Source organism: Gopherus flavomarginatus, chromosome 2, assembly GCF_025201925.1.
Source record: "Gopherus flavomarginatus isolate rGopFla2 chromosome 2, rGopFla2.mat.asm, whole genome shotgun sequence".
NCBI lineage: Eukaryota > Metazoa > Chordata > Testudines > Testudinidae > Gopherus > Gopherus flavomarginatus.
Window position 1 is genome coordinate 177,284,114 of NC_066618.1, and position 27,579 is coordinate 177,311,692.

The 27,579-nt window shown below is 40.1% G+C and overlaps 1 protein-coding gene across 8 annotated transcripts in view; it reads left to right on the forward strand.

The window, feature by feature from the left end:
- Positions 1 to 27,579, forward strand: part of EXOC2 (exocyst complex component 2) — a 204,346-nt gene that overhangs the window by 84,654 nt on the left and 92,113 nt on the right. For all 8 annotated transcript variants that reach the window (XM_050939919.1, XM_050939918.1, XM_050939915.1 and 5 more), the window contains one exon: positions 6,030 to 6,148. In XM_050939919.1, the coding sequence (XP_050795876.1) occupies positions 6,030 to 6,148 (119 nt within the window). The remainder of the gene's footprint in view (positions 1 to 6,029; positions 6,149 to 27,579) is intronic.

Below are 27,579 nucleotides of genomic sequence, written 5' to 3' on the forward strand. Positions count from 1 at the left end.
GAGAACCTAAAGAATGCTCAACAAGAGCAAAAGGCCTGGTATGACAGACATGCCAGAGATCGGTCCTTCAAGGTAGGAGACCAGGTTATGGTCTTGAAGGCGCAACAGGCCCATAAGATGGAAGCCTCATGGGAAGGGCCATTCACGGTCCAAGAGCGCCTGGGAGCTGTAAACTACCTCATAGCATTTCCCAATTCCTCACTAAAGCCTAAAGTGTACCATGTTAATTCTCTCAAGCCTTTCTATTCCAGAGACTTACAGGTTTGTCAGTTTACAGTCCAGGGAGAGGATGCTGAGTGGCCTGACGGTGTCTACTACGACGGAAAAAAAGACGGTAGCGTGGAAGAGGTGAACCTCTCCACCACCCTGGAACGTCTGCAGCGGCAGCAAATCAAGGAGCTGTGCACCAGCTTCGCCCCATTGTTCTCAGCCACCCCAGGACGGACTGAACGGGCATACCACTCCATTGATACAGGTAATGCTCACCCAATCAGAACCCCACCCTACCGAGTGTCTCCTCATGCCCAAGCTGCTATAGAACGGGAGATCCAGAACATGCTACAAATGGGTATAATCCGCCCATCTACCAGTGCATGGGCATCTCCAGTGGTTCTGGTACCCAAACCAGATGGGGAAATACGCTTTTGCGTGGACTACCGTAAGCTAAATGCTGTAACTCGTCCGGACAACTATCCAATGCCACGTACCGATGAGCTATTGGAGAAGTTGGGACGTGCCCAGTTCATCTCTACAATAGACTTAACCAAGGGGTACTGGCAAGTACCGCTAGATGAACCTGCCAAGGAGAGGTCAGCATTCGTCACCCATGCGGGGGTGTATGAATTCAATGTCCTTCCTTTCGGCCTTCGAAATGCACCCGCCACCTTCCAAAGGCTGGTAGATGGTCTACTAGCTGGACTGGGAGAATTTGCAGTTGCCTACCTCGATGATGTGGCCATTTTTTCTGACTCCTGGCCCGAACACCTACTACACCTGGAAAAGGTCTTTGAGCGCATCAGGCAGGCAGGACTAACTGTTAAGGCCAAAAAGTGTCAAATAGGCCAAAACAGAGTGACTTACCTGGGGCACCAGGTGGGTCGAGGAACCATAAACCCCCTACAGGCCAAGGTGGATGCTATCCAAAAGTGGCCTGTCCCACGGTCCAAGAAGCAGGTCCAATCCTTCTTAGGCTTGGCCGGATACTACAGGCGATTTGTACCACACTACAGCCAAATCGCTGCCCCACTGACCGACCTGACCAAAAAGACCCAGCCAAATGCAGTTAAGTGGACTGATGAGTGTCAAAAGGCCTTTACCCAACTTAAGGCAACGCTCATGTCTGACCCTGTGCTCAGGGCCCCGGACTTTGACAAGCCATTCCTAGTAACCACAGATGCATCTGAGCGTGGTATAGGAGCAGTGCTCATGCAGGAAGCAACAGATCACAACTTCCATCCTGTCGTGTTTCTCAGCAAGAAACTGTCTGAGAGGGAAAGTCACTGGTCAGTCAGTGAAAAGGAATGCTATGCCATTGTGTACGCCCTGGAAAAGCTACGCCCATATGTTTGGGGACGGCGGTTCCAACTACAAACTGACCATGCTGCACTAAAGTGGCTTCATACGGCCAAGGGGAACAACAAGAAACTTCTTCGTTGGAGTTTAGCTCTCCAAGATTTTGATTTTGAAATTCAACACATCACAGGAGCTTCTAACAAAGTAGCTGATGCACTCTCCCGTGAGAGTTTCCCAGAATTCAGTAGTTAAAAAGTGTTCTTAAAATGTAGAAGTCTGTTAGTTATATACTTAGGAGTATATGTAAAGGTGTATGTGTTGTATTAATCTGTTTATTTTCAAGTTCTAGAAGGAAATCGCCGCCAGTGAGCTTCCCCACTGTCTGCAATTTGGGGGGCGTGTCATAAACAGATAGCTAAGGGTTAATGTCTCTTTCACCTGAAGCACCTGACCAGAGGACCAATCAGGAAACCGGATTTTTTCAACTTTGGGTGGAGGGAATTGAGTGTCTTTGTCTTTGTCTGCCTGCCTGCTTTCTCTGAGCTTTGGAGAAGTAGTTCTATTTTCTAGTCTTCTGTTTCTAAGTGTAAGGACAAAGAGATCAGATAGTAAGTTATATGGTTTCTTTTCTTTGGTATTTGCATGAATATAAGTGCTGGAGTGCTTTGATTTGTATTCTTTTTGAATAAGGCTGTTTATTCAATATTCTTTTAAGAAATTGCCCTGTATTGTATCATCTAAATACAGAGAGAACATTTGTACTTATTTTTCTTTCTTTTTATATAAAGCTTTCTTTTAAGACCTGTTGGAGTTTTTCTTTACTTCAGGGAAGTTGAGTCTGTGCTCACCAGGGAATTGGTGGGAGGAAGAAATCAAGGGGAGATTTGTGTGTTGGATTGCTAGCCTGACTTTGCATTCCCTCTGGGGGAATAGGAAAGTGCTTTTTGTTTCCAGGATTGGGAGCGGAGAGGGAGATTCACTCTGTTTGGATTCACAGAGCTTGTGTCTGTGTATCTCTCCAGGAGCACCTGGAGGGGGGAAGGGAAAAAGGATTATTTCCCTTTGTTGTGAGACTCAAGGGATTTGGGTCTTGGGGTCCCCAGGGAAGGTTTTTCAGAGGGACCAGAGTGCCCCAAAACACTCTAATTTTTTGGGTGGTGGCAGCAAGTACCAGGTCCAAGCTGGTAACTAAGCTTGGAGGTTTTCATGCTAACCCCCATATCTTGGACGCTAAGGTCCAAATCTGGGACTAAGGTTATTATATGCATGTCTGTGCATTTCCTAGATAATGCAATGAATATTTTATTACATTTTAAACACTGATTTTTTTTCTTACAGAATTTGAGATTATCTTTTTCAGCCCAGAACTCAAGTCTATGTAAATAATGGCACTAATAAATGACTCCTCTAGAATGAGAAATTTAATCCCAATTATCGTTCATTAAATGTTTATTAAAAAGCTTTGAAACAAACTTGTATCTGTATCAATATTCTGATAAAAACTATCACTGTATGAATCCAAACTGAAATAGTCTTGAATTTAGAAATACTAAAAAGTGTTAATTTTGATTTCTGTTCAAAATGTTTTACTCTTCAGATTATCGTTTTGGTTCGTTTGCCACTGGTTCATATTCAAAGGAGTAATATTACATGGGCAGATAGATTGATTTGCATAGAAATTCCAAGGGTCAGTGACGTTTTTCTACAACAGCATTTCCAAAGGGGGGAGGATATGCACAAGCTAATGTTGTGCATGCTAGCATGAAAATGTTTTTGAACTCCTCACACCTGCAGCCTTTTGTCAGTGCTACCCTATTTTGAGTAGGCTCTTAAAGCCTCAGGAGAGGACTTGGGAAGAGCAACAGGCCCTATTCCCCTGCTCCAAACCCACTGACTCCTAGACACTGTGAGTACTGCTACGCAGTCTGCGGAAGCGAGCCTCTCAGCTCAGTTCGACACACTTGGGCTCACGCTACCATGCTAAAAATGTGGTCGCATTGTGACTTGGGCTGGAACTCGGACTTTGAAGCAGAGGGAGAGGGGTGGACTTCAGAGCCCACGCTACAGATTCAAAACACTGTCTGCATAGCTATTTTTAGTGTAGTAGTAATAGCCCAAGTCTGTCAATCCTGGCTGGAAGACTTGCTGCCATGAGCCGTGTAGTCATACCCTCCTCCTTGATACATAGGACAAAAGCCTCACCAGCCGCTTCTTGAGACAGTCTCAAAACCCCAGGACATCCACTGAAGAGAGCTCTGTGTGCACAGAACAGATTGCATGATTGGACTTTTAGGCCCTGATTTAGAAAAATACTTATTAAAGTGTTTAACTTTAATCATATGAGCCACTGAAGTCAATAGAACTACTTATGAGGTCAGAGATAGGCATAAGTTGAAATACATTGCTGAACTGGATCATTAGATCGTAAGTTCTTTCTTACAGTGACCAGTCGTCTTATATCTGAATTGTACCAACACACTTTTTGGGTGCTATATGGATAGTATGTAATTGCTGTGTCAGTGTTTAAAGGAAGGGTCATGGAGCAAAGATGTATGTTCCCTCCCCCCTTTTTTTTAAAATGATATGTAAAATAGTCTTGAAAGTTTAAAAAAAGTCTTTCCTTAGAAAAAGGAAAGTCATGTTGCTCCCTTTTTGGAGTGCTTCTTTGGAAGATACAGAAATGTGTGTTAGGAGCTTTTTCATGCCCTCATTGAAAGGATGGAAGTGTTGAATCCTGAAGAATGGCCCCGCCTACATTAAGGAAACTTAAAAAGGCATGTCTACACTGATTGTAGTTACACGTGTGGATGCACTGCATTGGTGCAAAATGGGGCTTACTTCAGTCCTGGTTAATGTGATGTGTTACTAGCTGAAGCTGCACTGGTGCAAGCCCTGCTTGACCACAGTACATCGTGTTTATGTTAGGGGTTTACATGGGTGTAACTATAATGATATGATTATACCAGTGCAAATTTCCTTAATGTAGATGGAGTAAAAGAGTTTTTTTTTCCCTCCCAAGTGGTCTTAGTCACACAGATATTTAGATAGATAAATAAATAAACCCTAAGACTTTAAAATAGTCTGAATAAAAATCACTTATCCTCAGTAAATCGTTGATACTTTTCATGTTCTCTGCATCCTGAGCATTTCAGTGTCAATGAACTCTGAAACACTGCAAATTATTCCTTCCTCCCTCCCAAAAAATGTCTTAATCAAAAAAACGCTAAAAGTGTCAACCCATTTTTATCTCTTTTTGTAGGTCATGTTTTAGACTAATATCTGCATCATACTGTTCAAAATTCCCTCATCTAGTTAATTAAACATTTTTTCCCAAAGCCAGCAAAAGCTTTTTTTAAAGTAGAAATGAGTCAAATGCAGATTCAAGTCTTTTGAAAACTGATGAAGTTAAGCTCATGGTTTATAAATCTTACACAACTGCTCATTTTTAAAGAGTATCTCATCTATCCAAATGATGGGCATGCTTTGACAAAAACAATTTGTTCTACATGTTTCAAGTACCACAGACAGTTCTTAAGAAAGTTGGAATTTTGCAATCATATCAATTAGCATTACTCAGATGTAATAATTTAGCTTTTGTGAAAGGGTTATGCACTTTTCAGTACTGCTTACGATCTTAAATCAGTGTATTATTTCATCTGGGGTATCTTGCATTGCTAAATCCATTCTGTGTTTAGGTAGTACAAGAAACTTTGTAGTATACAAAATAGTAGATTTGCTAATACTTAAGCACTTATCTTGAAGCACTTTCAGGCTCAGTTATTCAACATGCTGTTGTTCTCGTCACATACATTCAAAGGCCTGTACTTTAGTTTCAGAATTGCTGGGCATGAACTTCTAGAGTCTCTATTTGTGCACATACATATGTGAGCACAGCAGCTGATTTTTTTTTCTAGATACCTATTGATGTGCTCCCCCTTTTCTAGAAATTTATGGCCTTATTTTCAAAGGAACCTCATCTAGTCTCTGTCACACTACACACACATTCTCTCAATACAACCCCCCCCCCCCATAATGGTTCCTCCTTTCATCTTGAATGTGAATATTAAAGATGAGTAAAGAGATGATAGTACAATCAGATAATAACTAGTGAAGGAAAATACAGTAGATTGGTGCTTATGATGTCAACAATGGTTGCAACAGAAACGCTAAGCATTGAACTAAGATCTTGACAGATAATTAAAGAAATAGCTTGGTTTCAATTACTTTATTGGAGGAATAACTAAAGCTATATATTAATGTTTTGTTAACTATATATATTCTGCCTATTTCTGTTCTTTTCTTTGCTCAGGTAAGGCTTTGTTTCCACTGAATTAGGAAGGGAAACTGCAAAGCTTGTTCTAGTTTTCAGTGTAAATATTTCTCATTTAAAATTCTACTAGTTCTTTAGATTTTTCCTCTTAAGAAGTACAGAAAAGGTTCTTTATGATTAAACTTGCTGTATTTTAAGTTATCAGTGTGTCAGGTCTGAGCTGCAATCTCTGGACTTGGTTTTACAGATATCTTTCTGATCTCCATGCTTCTGGGGACCCTGCGTGGCAGTGTATTGGTGCCCAGCACAAATGGATTCTTCAACTCATGCACAACTGCAAAGAGAGCTACGTTAAAGATCAAAAAGGCAAGAATGTTTTTCCAGTTTACAAAAAGTCTTTGGTTTGACACTTAAGGGTTTGACATGGTTTCTTATATTCTATTTGACACAAAAGCAAAGGTTAGAATTAATTATTATAATAACTTTTTACTTTACTTTAGTGGCATTAAATAGTGAAAATATTATTAGGCTTTATCCATTCAGCTAAAGTTAGATCCAACCCTTGAAATATTTCTCCATGTTGAGTTTAATTCATATTGATTTTTAATTGCTGAATACAGATATCTGTTGTCAGAGTATATGCCAATAATGCCTGGATATGTAGGAGACCAGAGCATTGTAGAATACTGAATTTGCACATATATTTTTATTGAGACTCAGTTTAGAGATTGGGAGGTTGGCTGCAACCTGCTACAATGTCTAGGGCTACATCTTCACTACCCGCCGATAGCAATCGATTGCTCGGGGATCGATATATCGCGTCTCATCTAGACGCGATATATCGATCCCTGAACGCGCTTATATTGATTCCGGAACTCCATCAACCCGAACGGAGTTGTGGAGTAGACATGGGGAGCCGCGGACATCGATCCCGCGCCGTGAGGACAATAAGTAATTCGATCTTAGATACTTCGACTTCAGCTACGTTATTCACGTAGCTGAAGTTGCGTATCTGAGATCGATTTTCCACCGTAATGTAGACCAGCCCTAAATATCCATTTTACTCAGTTTTACTAACAGGTTCATCAGCTACTCAGTGATCTTCATTTTCACTGGTGTTGCTACTGGAAGTATTGCTTGTATATATAGTGCTTCCAGGAGTTTCATCACCACATTTAACCAATTAACATGGTCTGCTTATAATAATACTCTTTCCAGAAAAACTAGTCATTAGCCTGATATTGCAGTGGTACCACACTTTGATTTGACTTGGAAAATTAACTATTGTCGAAATTTAATATCCATATAGTCATTTGGATCCATCCAACTATTGAATAGCATCTTTTTTCACTTAAAAAGTAAATAAGATACTAATCAAGGTAAGTGTATCAACATCTGTCCCTCTTCTGGGCAGAAAGATAACTCCCATATTAATGTTACTCCATGTGTATCCCAAACCAAAGGTATCACTTCTTTGGAACCACAAGAATTCCATTGAACTGTATCCATTGTAGAAGTGCTCCACAGAACCGGTATAGGACTCTTAGATGTGTTTCTCCTTCCAAAGAGGTTACCAGGCGAGATAAAGGGTTCAGCAGATACTTAAAGTATTGAACATGGTGAAGATAGTAGAATCATGAATTGATGAGATCTGATTAGAACATGCACAGCATATACCTTTAGCATTGGTCCACCCTAGCGGATGATACTGTGTGCCACTATGCCAGCAGTGATAGCAGGGGAGATTTTCATTCAGGAATACACCAATTTAGGTGCAAAAAATAAACAAAGTAACAAGATCCACATAAAAAGATATCTGTAGGCTTTCTTTTTCTCATCTCACCTGAGGGCTTATCGAGAGCAGTCATCCCATAGCTTCTTACCCAGAGAAATAAAACAAGAAGATAATATGAGGTTGAGACTATTTTTTTCTGATGCTGTCTAGAACAGTGTTTCTCAATGATCGGCCTTTGGACCTGATATCTGTCTGACACAGTTTAGGAATTCAGCAAGCCGATCCCTGGTGTCAAAAAGGCTAAGAAACACTGGCCTGGAAGACACAAAGATATGTTTAATTAAAATTAATAGAAATGTGTTTCCACATTTTCTAGCTTGCCTCAACAATCTCAACCTATGTATAACACTACTCCTTACTCCTTATTATTTGAATTGTTAAGGTGTGGGACTTAGAGCAATTCACCCCCATCCCAATGTTAATATTAAACAGTTTATTGTGTTAGCAGCCTTTCTGGGAACCAAATAAGAGGAATTTATGTAACTTTAGTCTGCAGAGCACATACATTTATATATGGATGGAACAAGCAATACATATATACATCCATATACTAAATGAGCTTAAATGAATGTGATCAGAGATGTAAAATAGATTAAAACACACTATAATAAATATGTCTTTCAAGCAGGAAGTGTGTCTTTCCAGTCTAGGTGTAAAATTGGTATGAAACTGAGAAATCTAATTAACCTGTAGAAATAGAAACAAGGCTTTTGACAGAAGAAAGTTATTTATATTTATACTGCATTCAGAGGCCATTTCGTAAGTGAAGTTGGTAACAGATTTTCAGACTGCAGTCTTCTATTAAAAGCTCCCTTTTCCAAGAAAGATTCTTTTGTATATCAAGTATTTGGCAGCAGAGGTGGGTCATAAGGTTGATATTCTCTTGAACACTGTATTAGATCTTTCTCAAGGTTTCAGTTTTTAACAGGCATAGCATGCACTTATCCTAGTAGATGGTGCTCTTCATATTGTAAACATTGGGATACAGAGCTGAAGATTACTGCTGCACCTTAAGCACACCAGCATTAATCATTGGCTATTCCAGACTGTTCTCCCACTGACTGATTATACAACACAAATTTGATATGTAGATTTAAATTGAATCAGGACTGCCTATGTTAGAACTCCAATAAAGATACCTCAAGTACCAGTAGGAGATGGACAGAGAAACAGTGTGTGTATGATGTATTTCCCAACTTTTTAGTGAGTTAGCGTCACAAGCAATTTGCAGCTAAACTGTATCTGTTTCAAAGCAGACCAGTGCTCTGAATTGTTACGCATGAAGAATTTTCTATTGCCTTAATACAAGTCTAATTCATCTCTTAAATTCCTGGGAAACAGGTCCAAAATTAGACCAAAGTCTTTGCTTTTCCTGCCAGGAAAACCTTTGGTTAACGCCCCTCTGGCATCCCCAAACAGGATTTTTAGAGGTGATCATCAAAGCTGGTTGGTTTTTTTCTTTGTTTGTTTGTTTGAGTTTTTTTGGGCAAGTTGTGGTGTATGTGGGAGAAATAGTCTAACACTACAATTAATTGCTAAATGCCCCGTTTAACAAGGATAATCAAGATATTTAGCATGTCAGTTATTCTATGACCTGCCCACAATGGGGATTTTTCCTATTTCAACTATTGGTGATCAGCCACAAGTGTGTCTGAGCCAATAAAAACCTGTAGTGCATGGACAGTGTCACCTGCTATAAGAGCTCCTCGTGTGTAATTACTGGATTTGCCTGTCAGCACTAGGGAATTGAGTGGTGCAGCTACACCAGCCAGGCCACTGGTGGCTGTAATCAGGACAAGGATTATATTTACTTCCCCACTATGCATGTTTTTTTCTTTTTAAATTTCCCTGGAGTTGCCGTGAGAGTCTACCCTGTTGTCAATTATCTGACTCTCAAAGCCTCTGCTAAGCATAATTAGAGAAGGAACTTAGTCAGTATAGATGCTCATGTAGTTGACTTTTTTATTGTATGCTGTAGTTTAAATAGATATTTAAATATTATTTTGTATCTCAAATGAGAGTGGAGGATTCACAACAGTACCATAATCAGAAAAAAAAATTCTCTTTACTTGGGCCACTGCTGGACAAGCTGCATCCTATAGTAATGGTTAGTGGTAGCTAGCACGTGCTAGAATTCTGAGCCACCATAGCAGAGCGCAGAGCTTGCAAATGCAATTTGGAAGTGCTGAAAGAGGGAAAAGATGGGAAGCTTAGAATACTAATAGGTCCTGAAGTTTACTCCTGGAATTTGTAAGTAGGGCTAATTAGAAGTCCTACGTATTTCAAATGTTCTCTGCTCTGTGCTCAAATTGTGAATTTATGTATTTTACTGTCCCATTGAAATTGAAAGTTATGTCAGGATCTAAACTGTGTAAAACTACACCTCTACCCTGATATAACGCTGTCCTCGGGAGCCAAAAAATCTTGCCACGTTATAGGTGAAACCACGTTATATTGAACTTGCTTTGATCCACCAGAGCACACAGCCCCGCTTCCCCGGAGCACTGCTTTACTGTGTTATATCCGAATTTGTTTTATATCGGGTTGTGTTATATCGGAGTAGAAGTGTATTTGTCTGGCTGACGTGGATGAAGAAGCTGACAACTGAAATAGCAAATCAGCTGTAATAATTAAAAAAATCTTTTGATGGGAGAGTCCAGGCTCCATACAAACTATGCAAATCTGGTGATTAGATAAATGGTTGTGTTTATTTTCTGAGGGTGGAGATAAGGGGAACAATGAGGGAAAGAGAATCTTAACAAAATATGTGGGGGGAGGTGAGATTTCTAAAGTACTTGGGTGCATTTTTGAGTTCATTTCTCAGAAATGATATTCAGATAGAGAACAAGAACATAAATAAATCCATGCAAATTAATGGAGTAATCTTTCATGGCTGGCACCAGCACCAGTGCAACCTAAACAGCAGCTTTTACAGAGCTGAGAAGCAGATTACAGGAGGAAATTCTCTGCTCCCTCTCCAACACTGAAAAGACCAGAACCAGTGCCCTCTATCTCAGTTGAGGAGCAATTCTAGATGCACGAGACAATGATCCTTATCCCAAACTGAACCCAACAATGATATTCACTCCCACCAGCTGATAGACCATCGTGTCTACTACCAACAGGTAAGACAGTTCTTGGAGATCAGAACTTCCCCTTTGCTCTCAAACCAAAGTGAGCTTGCCAACCACCCATCCTTCTATTTCAAGGAACCACAATTCTCATCGTCCTATGTTCCCCCAACACTGATCAGATGATAATCCTCAGGCATAATTGTTGGAGTGGATAACAGACATCGCATTAAGTCCAGACACATCTCCGGCCACATCACCAATGTTTACAGAAGACCTGTGTTTGATGAGGTATGCAGGCAGAAGCTAGCATAGGTAGTACAAGAAATTATTAGAATCCAACATAAAAGCTTAACGGTGTAACGGTGTCTGAGACCAAGAGACTACCTTCCTCTTCAGCATGCACTCTGAAAAATACTAGGCCATGGAACTTTTCCAGATGGTGAGCTACATACTCCAGATTATCTTTGTCCAGCTGCAGACCCTAGTACAATTACAAGGCCCCATGACTCTCATTAACAGAGTTTTGTACAGCTGTGGAAACAGAGTTTCTGAAAGCTCAGAGAGATGTCCACATCATCAGGTGTAAGGTGTACCCATGTTTTTAATGACTAGTGGATTGAAGTGAAAGTCACTTTTTGCTTACTGTTGAACTGAGACTGTCAATGCCTCCATCAGAAGAGGAAAATTTACTGATCACCTTGAAAACGTGGAATAACCCAATTTGGTACTCAAGAATCCAACAAATGAATAGGAGGATAGATACTTAAGCACTTTTGAAAATTTCCCTAGACATCTTTAGGCACCTAAAGACCTTTGACAATCTGGCCCTAAGTGACTTGCCTATCATCATGAGGCAAGTGTGTCGCAGAGCACTTACTTGAACCCAGCTCTCACAGATCCTGGGTTAATGGCATAACCACTGGATTGTTCTTCTTCTCACCTAATGCCCAAAAACAAATTCAACCTCGTCCAATATGTTTCAGAGATGAGATGTAAACATAGAACTATGCTCCTGCTAATACCTTCTAGACTCATTAGGAACTTTTGGCCCAGTTGCCCACCAGGGTCGTCTTACCTGCTTGTGAAGTCACTTGTTCCTCTGACAGATTTGAACTTAAATTAACCTTCTGGGCAGTCAAAGCCCATATTTTTTCGTAGGCTTTTGGGAAGGGGTGATGGTTGGAGATGGTTGGATTTTTTTGTTATCTTCATGATATTTGCTAGTGAAAAATTCTCTCTCTGAAGGTGGGATCAGCAGTCCTTTTATATTTGTATTTTTTTATTTTACATTTATGGAACAATTGCCCAGAGCATTGGATGGACCCCTTTTATAAATCTAAATAAATACTTGCAGCACTGCATCAGGCCAGTGATTTTGTCGAAAGAGTAATTGTAGGTAGACCCAAAGTCCCTTCCCTCAATTAATTGATAGGCTTATCCTCCCCAAAGAAGAGTCTCCAAAATAGAGAGAAATAGAATTATGGGAGGCTTTTAATTGCTATTTGAATTTAAAGCCTGTCTTGTGAACAGCACTGCGATATCTTAATGTCTGCTCAAAGCAGACAGGACTTGAACGGCACCTGAACGGTAAACTGTATAGTACTCAATTTTTCACTTTGGGATGAATAGTCTGAGTTGATCCTGCTGTGATTTGGAGGAGTCCAGGTATTTTCAAACCTGATGCTTAGACTCCTTAGTTATCCCCTGCAGCTAAAACAATTTATTTAAATGTATTTGGCCACTCCTTTACCATTTGGCACTTTTTTGTTTTTTCGATACTCTTTTAGGCTTCTCACAGTCAGACTTGCTGTAGTACAGGAAACATAAGGGATATAATGAAGTAAAGTAGCAGGCAAATAAATAAGCTTTAGTTTAAAATATGCCATGGGGCACCAGGAACAGTGCCAAAATACAGTGAGTACTGGGATTTCTAAAGTGAATATGAGGGAAAGAAACCATAGAGATTAAGAATATTTTCTATGTGTCTGCTAGTTATTGCTGGAGCTTTGCTATTAGTTATGTGGCTCTTGTGATCCTGTGAGCTAAAACAGGGAAGGAACCTAATGTTGTTATCGTAAATGACTGTAGCTAATATCTTCGTTTATCAAAATATCTTCACATAAGATCTTTGTTGTTCAGTATTGGAGCAAAGATATAATCATTTTTCAAACCCCTAAAATAGAGTCTTATGGAAATGCTAAGACTATTATAGCGTGAACTGCCTGCTGCAATATGGGAGGCGTGGTTGGTATGTAGATCCTGTCTACATTGTGTGTTATTTTTTTAACAAAGTAAACACTTGTATCTATCTTAAAACAGAATAACGTATCACATTTAATCAATTTTTAATGCTAAAATTGTATCATTTTGGCAGCACTTTTAGTATGGTGCTCAACTGTGGATGCTGTCTTAAGGATATATGTTTTCTTTTGATGCCAGAATAACAGCAGCTGTACATAGTGTGAAGGAAGGAGGCAGATGCTTAGACCACTTTGCTCTTTCTTCTGTACCATGGTAGAATTCTATTCACCTTGCAATGAATGATCTATCTTTGTTAGAGCAGACAGGCCAGCAAGGATTGTGTCAAAAGGGCCTTTTCAATTTGTTATCCTAGCAGCTGGTTCTCTTCTGTTGCCTTCACTTATTGTACATCTGGAAGAAGACTTCTTGCAGCTGGGAGCCATTTCATGTCTAAACCACATCCCCTGTCCGTCGCAGAAATACTCTTTTCACAGTGAATGTCCAGCAAAACTCATAACAAGCTATTAATTAATAAATTAAAATATTAATCATTACAGAGTTTGAAATTGGGCTGTTGTTTTTGTTTTGTTTTTATTATTACCTGTTAGTCTGCTGTTCACACTTTCTGCGGACATCTTGCGGGGGGGAGGGGAGTGTTCCTTTATATGTCAGTTTTTAAATTGTTTAAACCTATGTCACAGGCAGTAAAGGTCTGACAATAAAAAGAAACACAATTTGATCAAGGCGAACATTTACAAACTGGGGTGAAATGCTGGCCACATTGAAATCAATGGTAAAAGTCCTGTTGGCTTCAGTTGCTAAATTTCCCCCAGTGCCAAAATTAGTCTCCTAAATCCTTATTTAGGTGACTAAATAAAAGTGGGCTGACTGTCAAGGATGCCGAAAACTTCAGCTCCACTAAAATAGACCAGTAAAAACAAAGGCACTTTTATGTAAGTGCCTAACTTTCTAGGTACTGAGTTTTGAAAATGAAAAATATTTGTGAAGTTCTTATTTGTTATGCCAAATCTGTTTTCTTTCTGTAGACAAATTGCTGTTTTAGATATAAAACCTTTTTGCAGCATTTGTTTTTAAACATATTCCAGAAGTATCAGTGGTTGTGATGTAGGAGAACCCCAGTCTACTAACTGCTAGGTTTTCTTGTTTTGTTTGAATGGACTGTTTTGTATTTTTACTTACTGACCATGTGAAATCTGTCATAATTCTAAATATATGTGAGAGAGTATTGAGAGCAAACAAAACAGAGTAACTTATCTCTGGAAACAGGTTAATTTTAAGGGAATTCGTAGTACTCCCTTAATTTCTTGCCTCAGCAAATTGAAATTCTTCTGTGTGGTGTGCTTGAAAGGAATCCTATCCTGGTTGTGTCAGTGCAGGCTCCAGGCACTGCATGTTTGGTCAACAAGCAACAGTGGGTGGTCGGGCTGTAGCACAGGACAAGGGCCCGCTGTGCACAGGAAAAAATGTTCAAAGGTGTTTAAGGGTGGTAAGGAAGTCTGCCGCTCTTCAGAGAGTCCGGAGGCTATAGATCAGTATACCCTCACACTGTTGTGGCCTGTGAGAAAGCTCACTATAAGAGACATAAAGGATGAGAAAATACAGTAACTATATTCACCTAGTTACACATGTGCAGAGCCCTCTTAAATTTTACACATATGCATACCATATATACAGTAGTCTGTTTAAGTACAGTCTGGCATTTTGGCTTATAAAGGAAAATTGTAATTCTTCAGACTGAAAAATTACTAAAACTGAGCTGTAACATGTCTCATTAGAAGTTGCTTTTTCAATCCAAGGAGAAATAATATTCCTCAATAGAGCCAAACTTCAATCAATACCTCTTCTGAAATCCTTTTAAAGAATTTTAATTGAATTTTACTTGAATGACATGCTAGGTACAGTTGGATGCAGAAATGAGGCCCCATTTAAAGGTAGCTCAGAGACAAAATGTCATTGTTATAAAGAAAAAGAACAAATAAAGTTAAGGAACAGAGAATTTTACGGAACAGATGTATGCTGCAGAATAGTTTCACAAATAAGTTTTAAAATACGGAAATTAAGTCATTGTTTACAGGGTTTAAATTGTTGACCAGTTTGTAAACTACAGCAAAACTACTTTTTAAGTATATTGCCTCTGAAGCTTCAGTGAATTTACACATAGTAACATGCTGGATATACAGTATATATGCATAATCCATAGCGCATACTGTATGTAAATATGTTTCTATAGCATACGTATATGTTAATGTAGAGAGAGAAAATTCTAGTCCCAGTTATAGGAGCTTGCGCAGAAGACTATATTCATAATTACTTACTATACAGTAACTGTAAGCCTAAGTGTAGTAGATGTCCTCACAAGACATACAGTTGCTTTAAATGCAAGGGCCTGATTTTGAGAGGTGCTGAGCACAGACAAAGAGTGTGTGTAAATCTCAAATGTAATTATTCTAATATTAATATTTTATGCCACTTTATCACTGTACATATATGTGATGTAAAATACATATTATAGTGTATTTTATATTAAAATAGTATAGGAAAATATTAAAAAGTGACTTTAAAATCCTGGAGCAATGAATATAAAAATCTTCAGTTGCAAATTCTGCTTTATTTGATCTTTTCATGGTTTTACAGTTGTAGATATAAAAAATCACATTTAATTACATTTGCAGTCTGTTAGCGTGGTTGGGGAGAATGTAGTAAATTTTAATTTAAATCTTTATTTTTCTGGTTTCTTTAGTTAAATATACACTTTGGCACTGTAGTCACTGACAAATATGCTCTACACAGATACTGTGTTTGGGAACAAAATATTTCTGTGCCATCAAAGATGTGATTGTATGTCAGGAGTGTGTATTTATGCTGCATGTATACTATCTTAAAACCTATTCTTGCAATGTGAAGCCCTTAATTTCTTGAAACTCAAACATAAGATGCTAAGAATCTCAGGTTAAAAATTCTAGAATGTGTGTGAAAAAAGTAAACTTGTAATCACGGTAATATCTTTTGGGGTTTTAAATGTTTACTGAACATCAATATCTCCATTCCATAGTTTGCTTTTAAAATAATCTGTTGTGTTATATTCCATGCCTAACCTAGTACTTGTGCTCCTAGAGAGGAGGAGTTGAATATGTGAGAAAACTTGTTTGTAAGTTAACTTCCACTTTTCAAGATTTATGTTTAGTATGCAGTCTTCAAGCGCTATCTTCTGGTCAGTTCAGAGCAAGATCGGCTTTGCTAATGTACTCCAGATGTTTATAGTCCTGGAGGTATATGTGCTGCTGTTGTTCCCTGCTGCTCTGTTATACTTGCTTATAATGTCAGACAACCAATTAAGAAATTAGTTCATGTTAAATTTTCTTTTTCTGGTACTACCGCAACCTGATGATGTGGTTTCTAGTGGAACAAGAGAGTATTCTTTACACTGTCTTCTGTTGGTGAATAAATAAATCGTTTGAGTTTTTGTAGTCTATCAGTGGCAATAGAATTTTACAACTTTCAGCCACATCTGTGTAATATTGGGCACACTATTTTAAGTGAACTTACCTAAAGATCATTTTGTAAATGGTCTATTTTTCTTAAATAATTATGCTAATTGAATAGGCGCTGTCTCACATTTACAAGGTATGTGGATGGTGAGGGCAGGAAATCTATTTCAATATATTAAAACATGATATTTTCACTTTCTCCTGTATGTGAAAAAGTGGTTTATGTGCTAGAGAAAACAATGCTAATTTTAAAAATATATTAAAAAGCACATTTAACTGGAAATATTTATGCCAACTAAATAACTTTGAATTGTCTTACCACTTTCTTCTTGACCTTACAGAAAATTTGCATTTTATTTGTTTGAATCCTAGAAGTAGAGTCAATGGAAAAGCTTATATTGATACCAAAGAATTATGTTAAGCTTTTTGAATTTCACAACATCATCTGTGCTATAGCCTTCCTCCTTTGGCCTTGGGGAAAAATGTATTACATAATTTGTACTTATCCCTTTATATTGTATGGGTTTTCATTCTGTGTGAGAGAGTAAATTCACCCCATTCAGATTATTTAATTCCACAAATGTTGCTAAAATGTTATTACAGATGTTAAAGTATTCTAAAATTAGAATATTTGAATGTGCCGTTTAAAAAAATAATAGGCATATAAGTTGTGAATGCAAAAAATTGCATATCCAGGCACAGATCTCTTTTGCCTGTGCAATTGCATATTTTACATGCATGATTAACTGTTTGCATTTACATTGTATGTGCCTATTTTTAAAATCTTTGCCCTTGTACATTTTCCTTGCCAATTATTCCATATATTGTGATGAATTTTTTTAAACAAACTCTCATATTCAAATGTACCATGGAACTATAGATTTTACTACTATATGTAATACACCTGTATCACTGCTACAATGTCTATATTGTTGAAAGTGGATAAATTAGGGTAAAGAATCCACAAAGTTGAATTAATCTAAGTGAAATACAAATTAAATGCAAAACAGTGTAATAAAGCAATGTGGAGGTACCATAGGTAAGATCACAAAGTCAGGGAATGTAAAAAGTTTAATGTTCCATTACCAATGTAAATCTTCCGTGTAGCAAATGCTATTCATTTTTAGGTATACATTTTATCACTAAACAGCAATATATTATCTTTTTGTGTTTAGCATGGGATCCTGCAATGAGCTTTGCCCCCAATGCACAGCCTCATTGAAGAGACCGAGGAGTTCTCTCTTTTCAGAGCTCATTGCAGGATTAGATCCCTAATCACTAAATAAATAAATACCAGGAATCTGTGTTGCCAACTCTACTGATTTTTACTATGAGTCATACTTGATTTTGTATCTGTCTTAAAGCTGCAGCTTCTGGAGTCAAGTGATTATATGAGAATCTCAGGACAGGACACTGGACTTGTTGGATCCCTCACTTGAGCAGATATGGCAATTCACATGTGCCTGTGTAATTCTTGAGAATCTGAAAGTGAAAAGGGTTTTGAAATTGCACATGAAGCTGATTCTTATTTTCATTTTCCAAGCTGAGAGAAACGGGAAAAAAAGGACCAAAGAGCAATAAAAGTAAAAAATAGATTACGTTTTTTTGCAGTCTTATAATATATTAAGAAGATGCTAGTAACATTGGGTATGGCTACACCGCAGTTAGGAAGCGTGATTCCCAGTGTGGGTAGACAAACTAGTGTTAACTCCACTTGACCAAGCATGCTAAAAATAGCAGTGTGGATGTTGCAGTTTGGATGGCAGCTAATGCTAGCTTTCTGAATCCCTTCAATCTGAGCTTGGGTGGTTAGCCTCAGCCACCCCCCATGCTATAATGTCCATACAGCTATTCAAATCTTGAGCTTGAGCAGCACTAGCACTGGTCTCTCTACTTGTGCTGGGAATTGCACCTGTCAGCTGCAGTGTAGACATATCTATACTGTTCTTCTTTAATATATGCTGATCCATATATATTCCATTGTTAGTGCCCTGTGCACTTCAGTTTGGATTTTTTTGGCCAACAGTGTCCTTTTGGGGGCTGCACTTGCTCCATGACAGTCCTCCTGCCATGGGCATAAAGGGGAGGACAACCTCAACCGCCTCATAGTTCCTTTTTACCACCCATAGCTTCAGTTTGGAATTTTGCTACGTCTGACCTCTCACCCACTGTGTGGCCCTCTCTTTGTTTGTAAGTAGCAATGGATAGTGGTATTGGTTCAGTAGTTGAGTGATTAATTTCCTTTTTGTTAAGGAATTTGTTTTTCCCTGTTAGACTTCCCCTGTACTGGTTCCTTCCTATATGGTGGGTCAGAAGTCTCCATGCTTTAAGAATTGCTTTTCATGAGAGGCCCTCAATGGTGGGCATTCTAGATGCTTAGTGTAATTGGGAGAAGGGCAGTTGTTGACAGATGCTCTGTTCATAAGTTGTTCTGAAAGAGAACACAAAAAGCTAAGGAGGCACATAGGAAGATGTACTTCATGGAGAAATCAGAGTTCTCTTCTGGGGTCTAGATGCCATATACCTCTGATAGGAAGTCTAGGTCTTGTTACCGATATCCTAGCTCTAAAACTGACAGCAGTGTTTCCCCTTACTATCCTCCACCATGGCCTTCTGTTCCTTATACATACCAGCAGCTTGCCTTTACTGTGCTCCAATGAGGCTGTTAGTCTGCAAGGAGATCAGCTTCCATGACCCATATTTCCATCACCACCACTACCACATAGAGTAGCATTATGAACTACTAGGGAACCAGCTCCTACTGCCAAACATCTTACTTACGGTTTTGACAAAGAGTTGCAAGTTGATGATCTCAGCACCCATTTCTTTGTCGTTTCCTGCTGAAGCTGTAGTTGCATCAACTTCGCAGCTAGATGATTACAGATCATTTCAGGAGTTAACTTAGAAGAATAACTAACACGCTGGAGATCCCAGGGGAAGTTAGCAAGCTCCTGGACACCACTCATACCACCATGCTAGGTCATTTAGCAATGCCAATTAATGAAGGCTTACTGGATACTAAATTACTCCAGCAGACAGCTGCCTTTCTGGCACCCACATTGAAAAGTGCAGTGCAATACAGTGAGTAAACTTCTGCAGATATCATACAATTTTATATGAATCCCACTTCGGGATCCTGTGTGATATCAGTGATCCATGAAGGAATGAAGCCTCAAGGTCTTAAATCAACCCCGATTTATAACCTAAGAAATCAGATGTATTTGGATACAAGAATTACTCATCTACCAGGTCGCACATGAGAATAGCCAATTACCAAGCCATGGGGGAGAAATAAGACTAATTAAATTATGATAACATCTCTACATTTTCTGATAAAGTCTCACAGGTAGCATGGAAAGAAAGTAAGTGTTTGATTTCGGAGAAGCAACTTGTAGGACATATATCAAGAGTTGTCTGTTTGGAAGTATCTGATACCGTCTCCATGTCCATGACAAATTTTGTTGCCTTGAAAACGTCTTACTGGCTACATGCATCCGGCATACCTGAGGATGTACAGGTTACCATAGAAGGCCTGAATTTTGAGGGATGTGACCTGCCTTTTGAGAAATGTGATGTATTTACTTAGAAAACAGATGAGGCCTTACTTTCCTGAAAGGACTTGTGAACAACCCTGAGATTTTTAGGGGTGTATACACCTGCTTTGACAAGAAAATTAGCTAGGCCTCAGTCTTACCCTAGGAAGTCTTATTGCCCTAAACCCAGACATTCTGTACCTCCAAGAAAGCATCAAAGGTTCCAGACAAAGAAAACATTAACTTCCCATGCATAATCTTCACACTTTACAGCATCCTCAAGGCAGCAAATTTTACTCCTCAGTTGGGAGTTGTGAATGATTTCTAATAGATCATCTTATTATTTCAGCCCCATTTGGAAGCCATCTCTTTCATTTTCATGGGGTTTAGAGTACTGAACCGACAGTCTATTGGACTACTTAGGTAGTAGAAGTGAGATATTCCATTCAGTTCCACACTTTCCTCATCCCTTGTCAGAGACCCCTTGTGACTTCTATCTCTTGTACCAGTAGAAGAAGTTTCGCCAGAATTCTCAGGGAAGAGATTACATTCTCACTATTTTCTGATACAAAAAAAAAAATGGGAAATGGCACCCAGTTCTGTATTTGAAGACATCAGAGCAACTTCATCAGCAAATTCAGGATAAGGATGGTAATTCTAGCTTCTTTGATTCCCTCCCTAAATGCACACGACTGGTATGCAGCTCTCAACCTTCAGGATGCTTATTTCTTTATAGCCATCCATCCTGCCCACAGAAGAGATATAAAATTTCAAGTTGGCAACTGCAATTACCAATTAAGGGTTCTGCCATTTGGACTATCAGTGGCACTAGGAGTATTCACCAAACGTCTAGCTATAGTGGCATCTTACCTGACAAAGCAGGGAGTCATAGTTTAGCCATTCGTGGATGTCTGGCTTACTCAAGGGAAATCTCATCAAGCTGCTGATTCCATTGAGCAGATTCTCTGTCTCTTTGCCTCTCTAGGACTTAGAGCCAATAAGGAGAAATTACTCTTACTTCCCATTCAAAGACCATGTCTACAGTGCTGGCCAGGATTGATGGACAGTGATCGATCCAGCATGGGTTGATTTATCTTGTCCAGTATAGATGCAGTAAATCGACCACTGATCGCTCTAGCGTCAACTCTGGTACTCCACCTCAATGAGAAGTGCAAGGGGAATCAATGGGAGGGTGTCTCCCATCGACACACTACAGTGAAGACGCCTCAGTAAGTAGATCTAAGTACGTCAACTTCAACTATATTAGTCACATAGCTAAAGTTGCGTAACTTAGATCAATTCCCCACCACCACCAAGTGCAGACCATCCCAAAGAATACAGTTTGTGGGGGCGGTAGTCTGGGACTCAGCCACAGAAAAAGCTTGCTTACCTCAAAGAAGATTCTGCAGCATAGTAGAGAGTCAATTGCAAGTACATCCTTCAACATCTGTGAGAACTTGCTTCAGGCTTCCAGGGCGCATGATCTCCTGCACTTGCGTAACTCAGCATGCCAGATTTTGTTAAGTGGAAGAATAGTTGAAGTCAGTATATCCGCTTATCTCATGTCATCTAGAAAAGAAGTTGCAGGTCACTCTAGAAGTCCTATTGTCCTTCAGCTGATGGAAGGATTCAAGGGAGTATGCTGCTCTGCAATGTTACCGTCCAAGACTTTAGAAACAGATGTCTCCAATATAGGATGGGGAGCTAGGCAACTTACGGACTCAGGTCCTCTCATCTCATCAGGAAGCTCATCTTCATATAAATGTTCTGAAACCTAAAACAGTTAATCAGGCTTGAATAGTATTCCTTCCAGTTCTCAGAAGATTATCTATTTAGGTCTTCATATGCCCCCATGAGGCAAACCAGTTTTAAGGGCAGTCTGAGTAACCATGAGGATTTTAGAGCCCTTAGAAGATTTGAGCTTTAAACAGAAAGTTGGTCTTAACCTTAACTATAATAGACCTGGCAGTCTGCTATACTTTGGTAGCACCCACCTCTGTTAAATTAGTCACAGTGGAATATGTATGGGCAAGCACTTATAGAAGAAGGAAACGGTTCCTTATCTTACAGTGACTGTGGTTTCTCGAGATGTGTTGTCCAGATATATTCCATGGCCTGCCCATCTTTCCCATTGCTACAGAGTCATGACACCTGGATTCTGTATTGGTAAAGGAATTGAAGGGAGGATTGAGATTGCCCCATCCTTTGTTCTCTAGGCATGGTCCCCAACAGACACTGCTAGCCGAAAGAATCTGAACTAAATTGCACAGGGTGCATGAACACCAACAGTGGAATATATGTGGACAGCACATTTTAAAGAACCAATTACTGTAAGGTAAGTAATTGTTCTTCTTCAAGTAATGCCCTTATGGGTGCTCCATTCTAGGTGCACTTGCACCCCCTACACCTTGGATCGGAAATATCTCATAGCAATGTCCATTCATCTGCACATGTGTGCTAGTCAGCCTTCTGCCCCATTCCATTATTATATAGCACTGCACAAGTGAACTGCCCCCATTTCCCTCTCACTTGCCTCAGCCTGAGATGGAGCTCTGGCAGTTGTCCCTGTTGAGATTGCCTCTACTGCGTCCCAGTTTCTATTGTAGTACTAAGTTTATAGTAGTTCTTAGTGTAATTAGCAGTAACATTAGCTTTCTAGTTTTTAAAAAAAGTATTATAAGTTTTAAAATAGAATATATATTATATACATAGATATTAGTAGAAAAGGTTGTTCTTATTCACTGAGAGGTTATGCCTGTTCTCCCAGTTTCAAACATTGTCTATTGTGCCTGGAGGCAATCCCAGTAAACAGCCAACACTCCCAGTGCATCCGTTGCCTCGGGGAATCATACACTGCCCAGAAGTGTAACTTCTGTCACATATTGAAATCTAGAGCCAGAAAAAAACAGGGAGATCAAACTTTGTCTCTTCATGATGCGGAGCTCACTATGCCCAGCTTCTGACTCAGCCAAGGGACCCCTCTTGTACACCAGTCTCTGAGCAAGTCTCCTGCCTCCACTGTCTGAGCTACATTCCTCGAGGGCATCTAAGAGGAAGACCCAAGACTCCTCTCATAAGTCTTCCAAAGCCCATGTCCTGTGTTTACCAGGTATAGAATCTACCTCAAAAAAACCAAGGTTGTCGGTGTCTTCAGTTACTTCAGCGCCATCTGCTCTCCAGTCTGGTCCCCATGAAGCTGCTGCTTCATCAGGTACCAAGGGCACTGTTAGACTGAAAGAGGGCAAAGCCTTTGATCCAGTGAGATCATCAGTACCATCAGCGTATTCAAGCATCAAGAGGAGCTCTTCCATTGCTTCATCGGTACTGAAGAAGCCTACTTGGGCTCCTACCATGTTTCCCACAGAGTGGCTGAGATTCACAGTACCATCTGTTCCCTCAGCCACTATTATCTCTATGCACACCATGGACTCAATAATGACAGCACACTTGGTACCACAGGAGTTTCGTTTTCCCTGAGACCTGGCTGTAACTAAGATGCCCGATTCTCCACTGCCTCACTCCAACATATTTTCGGTACTGAGGGTATCAAGATTGCCAGAAATTCACCCGGTACTTATGGTTTTACCCCAAATTTATGCTCCACCATTCTATAGTGAGTTTGAGGGGGAAGAGGACTCTGATGACGGCCTTGCCTCAGTTTCCCAAATATTGGTCTAAGGCTCTCCTCACCCCTCCAGAAGTGTCTGATAAGCCTATAACCACTTGTGACACAAGGGCGCAACCACCAACTCGCTGGTCTGAGCACCAATGGCTGCTCCCTCCTGTTCCTTATGGACCACCAACTTGTCTTATTGGGATCCCTGGGCGGCCTATTGCCATCAATTTTCCAGGGTTTTGAGTACCACACTCATAGATAGCTAGGCAGCCTTCATCATCTGCCCTCTCCAGGAGACGTGATCCTCAAGAAGAAATCTTTGAGGAGCAGGAAGCTAGAGCTAATGAAGAGGTCTCTCCTTCAGCCATCATCTCCTCTTCATCTCTAGATGAAGCAGTTACGCCTCTTCCACCTTTGCAAATGGTTTTAAGCAGTTTCAGAATCTGATTAGGAAAATTGCCAGCTCCCTGCAGATCACGCCCATTCAGACTCTACAGTGATAGTTATGAGATGGACTTCCTGGCTCGAGCTCTCTGCATTTCCACAGGAGATCCAGAATACCGTGGAAAACCTCCCTTTTGATTGGTCTAAATTGTTTGCAGACAGCATGGATGAATCTCTGCGCACAGTAAAGTACTCCAGATCTACTTTGCATTCTCTTGGGATCTATACATCTGCCTACAAGAAAAGGTTTAGCAACTCCCATATGGCTCAAAGATCCTGTCCTGCCCAATTCCTGACCTCCAAGAGGTCGTATGAACCATATCAGAAGAGAGAGAAATTCCAGAGAAGGAAACCATCTCTAAGCCTTCGACCTCACACCCTTCCACCTCCAAGCAGCAATTCTGACAAGCTGGTCAAGGGTCTGAATTACCATCCTCATCCTTACTAGTTTCACCAATTCACCTGCATTCCTCTCTTCAGAAACTGCTTTTACCACTTCAGGTGAGCTTGGGAATCAACCACTTCAGAGAAATAGGTTTTGGTGATCATCTCCACAATGTACACCATCCACTTTACTATTCGTCCACCAACTAATCCGACTTCCCCTTCCCTTTTCAGAGACCTCTCTCACAAGAGCTTGCTTTGTCAAGAAATAGGCTCTCTCCTACACATAAGTGCTATAGAATCAATTCCTGTGCAGTACACAGAAAATATATTTTATTCCAGGCACTTCCTGGTACCAAAAAAGAATGGCGGGTGGAGACCAAGCCCAGATTTGAGGCTATTCATCACTTATCTGAAGACACAAAAATTCAAAATGGTAACACTTGAACCAATAATTCCATCACTAGATCAAGGAGATTGGTTCTCGGCCCTCAACTTTCAGGATGTATATTTCCAAATTGCGATCTGCCCATCTCAGAAACATTTCCTACATTTTACTGTAGGCCAGGGCCACTCAGTACAGGGTGCTCCCTTTCAGTCTGTCATCTGCCCCAAGGGTCTTTTCAAAGATTATGTCAATAGTAGTGGGGCAGCTCCACAGGCAAAGTATTTTAGTATTCCCTTACCTAGATTATTTGCTACTGTAGTGTTGCTCCCTGGAACTAACTTCACAGGCTACTACTTTCAAAGCCATAAAACTCTTCCTCAAATTGGGCCTACAATTGAATATTCAAAAATTCCCCTTAACACCTGTGCAAAACTTAGAATTCATAGGAGCGCATCTCGATTCTGTGCAAACCTTCCCACTGCACAGGTTTGTGGCTCTTTCCAACATAACCAATACAATCCAGTTCAGCCCTCAAACACGGGTCAAAAACAGTCTTCAGTTGTTGGGGCATGTGGCAGCTGGTACCTTCATCATAGATCACACAAGACTACCTTCAAGGGTGGAGTCATAAACAGATGGTTAAGGGTTAATACCTCTTTTACCTGTAAAGGGTTAAAAAGTTCACCTAGCCTAGCTAACACCTGACCAGAGGAACCAATGGGGGAACAAGATGTTTCAAAAGGAAGGAGGGAAGTTTTTCTTTTGTGGTTTTTCAGTTTCAGCCGGAGTGAGAAAGATCAAGGAACCAGCCTCTTATCAGAGTGGTAAGTTTTAGAAAGGAATAAATAGGTTTATGTTTATTTCTTTGTAACCTGCCTTATGCAATTAGAGGTAGAATTGAATTGGGTATTTTTTTTTGTGTGTGTAACTAAATTTGTGCCCAGGGGAACACCCTCTGTGTTTTTAATCTGTTGTCTGTGAGAGTAGCTGGTATGCTAATCTCTCCCAGAGGGTTTTCTTTTACCTTTCTTTTCTTTAATTAAAAGCCTTTTTCTTCATACCTGATTGATTTTTCTGGACTCACCAGGGATTGGTGGGAGAAAGGAGGGGGGGTGGTTAATTTCTCCTTGTTTTAAGATTCATGGGATTGGATCTGGACTCACCAGGGAATTGGTGAAGGAGTCTCTCAAGGCTACCCAGGGAGGGGAAGGTTTTGAGGGGACAGGGAGTGATCCAGACACTGAAAATTCTGGATGGTGGCAGTGATACCAGATCTAAGCTAGTAATTAAGCTTAGAAGTGTTCATGCAGGTCCCCACATCTGTACCCTGAAGTTCAGAGTGGGGAAGGAACCTTGACAGGTAGCTTGGGACTATTTATTCATCAGACACAGTTTAAATATTCTACTTTCCATACCCACCTGCATAAAGGAATCCATCAATTGGTGGAAAGACCATCACAATGTTTGCACGGAAGTCCCCAAAGGTCATATTCATGATGGATATGTCTTTGCTAGAGTGGGGAATGCATCTGGGCACTCACACAGCCCAGGGCAAGTGAATGTTGCAAGAAACCACGCTACACATCAATCTCCTGGAACTGAGAGTGATCAGATACACCTGTCTCCAGTTTCTACCACTAATCAGGGGCAAGTACATGAAGATTTTAACAGACAATATGTCACGCATGTTTTATATCAACCAGCAAGGAGGAGCAAGATCCCCCCCTGCTGCGCCCCGGCTCTCAAGGTTTGGAATTCATGCATATCCACCTGCATATGCAATCAGATCATCATCACAGCTGCCTATCTTCCAGGGGTTCAGAGTGTGACCATGTATACACCCAGCAGGTACTTCTTTCAAGACCACAAGTGGGAAATAGATTCCAGCATGTTACTCCGCATATACCAGCAATGCCCTGCTCCCCAATAGATTTATTCATCACAGCAATAAAGCAAAGATGTGCCCAGTTTTGCTCCAGAGGTGGGATGCTTTTCACTTTCACTGGTCATCGGATCTAATGTACAAATTTGCACCGTCTCCTCTAATAACCAAAGTTCTACTCAAAATAAAAAAGGACAAAACCAGAGTCATCCTATAGTTCCAACCTGGCCCAGACAGACATGGCTTCCTTACCTGATACAGCTGGCCATTTGCTCACCAGTCACTTTCCCAACCTTTCCTCATCTTCTCTCTCAGGAAAGCGGTAAGATCCTTCACCTCAGTCTTGGAGTGCTTTGTCTCAGTGTGATTGGTTGATGGTTTATGGGGTTAGAAATGCTCAGAAGAGTTAGAGAGTACTATTACACATCAGAAGACAGTCTACTCACTACTTATACTCTCAAAAATGGACCAGATTTGTCTGTTGGTGTGACCTCAAACATAGTTCAATCATGACCTCATCACTACCAGATATACTGGACTGTATCCTAACACTAAGAAGTTTGTGGCTATCAATTAACTCTTTTAGAGTACACCTGGCAGTCGTCATGACTTTTCATTCTCCAAAAGGGAGTTATTCCACTTTTGCCCACCCATGACAGTGAGGTTCCTCAGCGTGATCGTAAGTCTTTTTCCCCCAGTCAAGCATCCTATTTCAGTTTAGGGCCTGAGTCTAGTCTTAAATGCCTTACATGACCACTGTTTGAACTGATGGTTACATGCTCACTTCTCCATTTATCAGTGAAAATGACATTTCTGATAGCCATCATGTCAGCCTAATGGGTTAGGGAAATAAGGGCCCGTATGTCATGCCTCCCCTTCACAGTATTTTTAAGGACGAAGTCATGTGATCACACCCCAAATTTTTACCTAA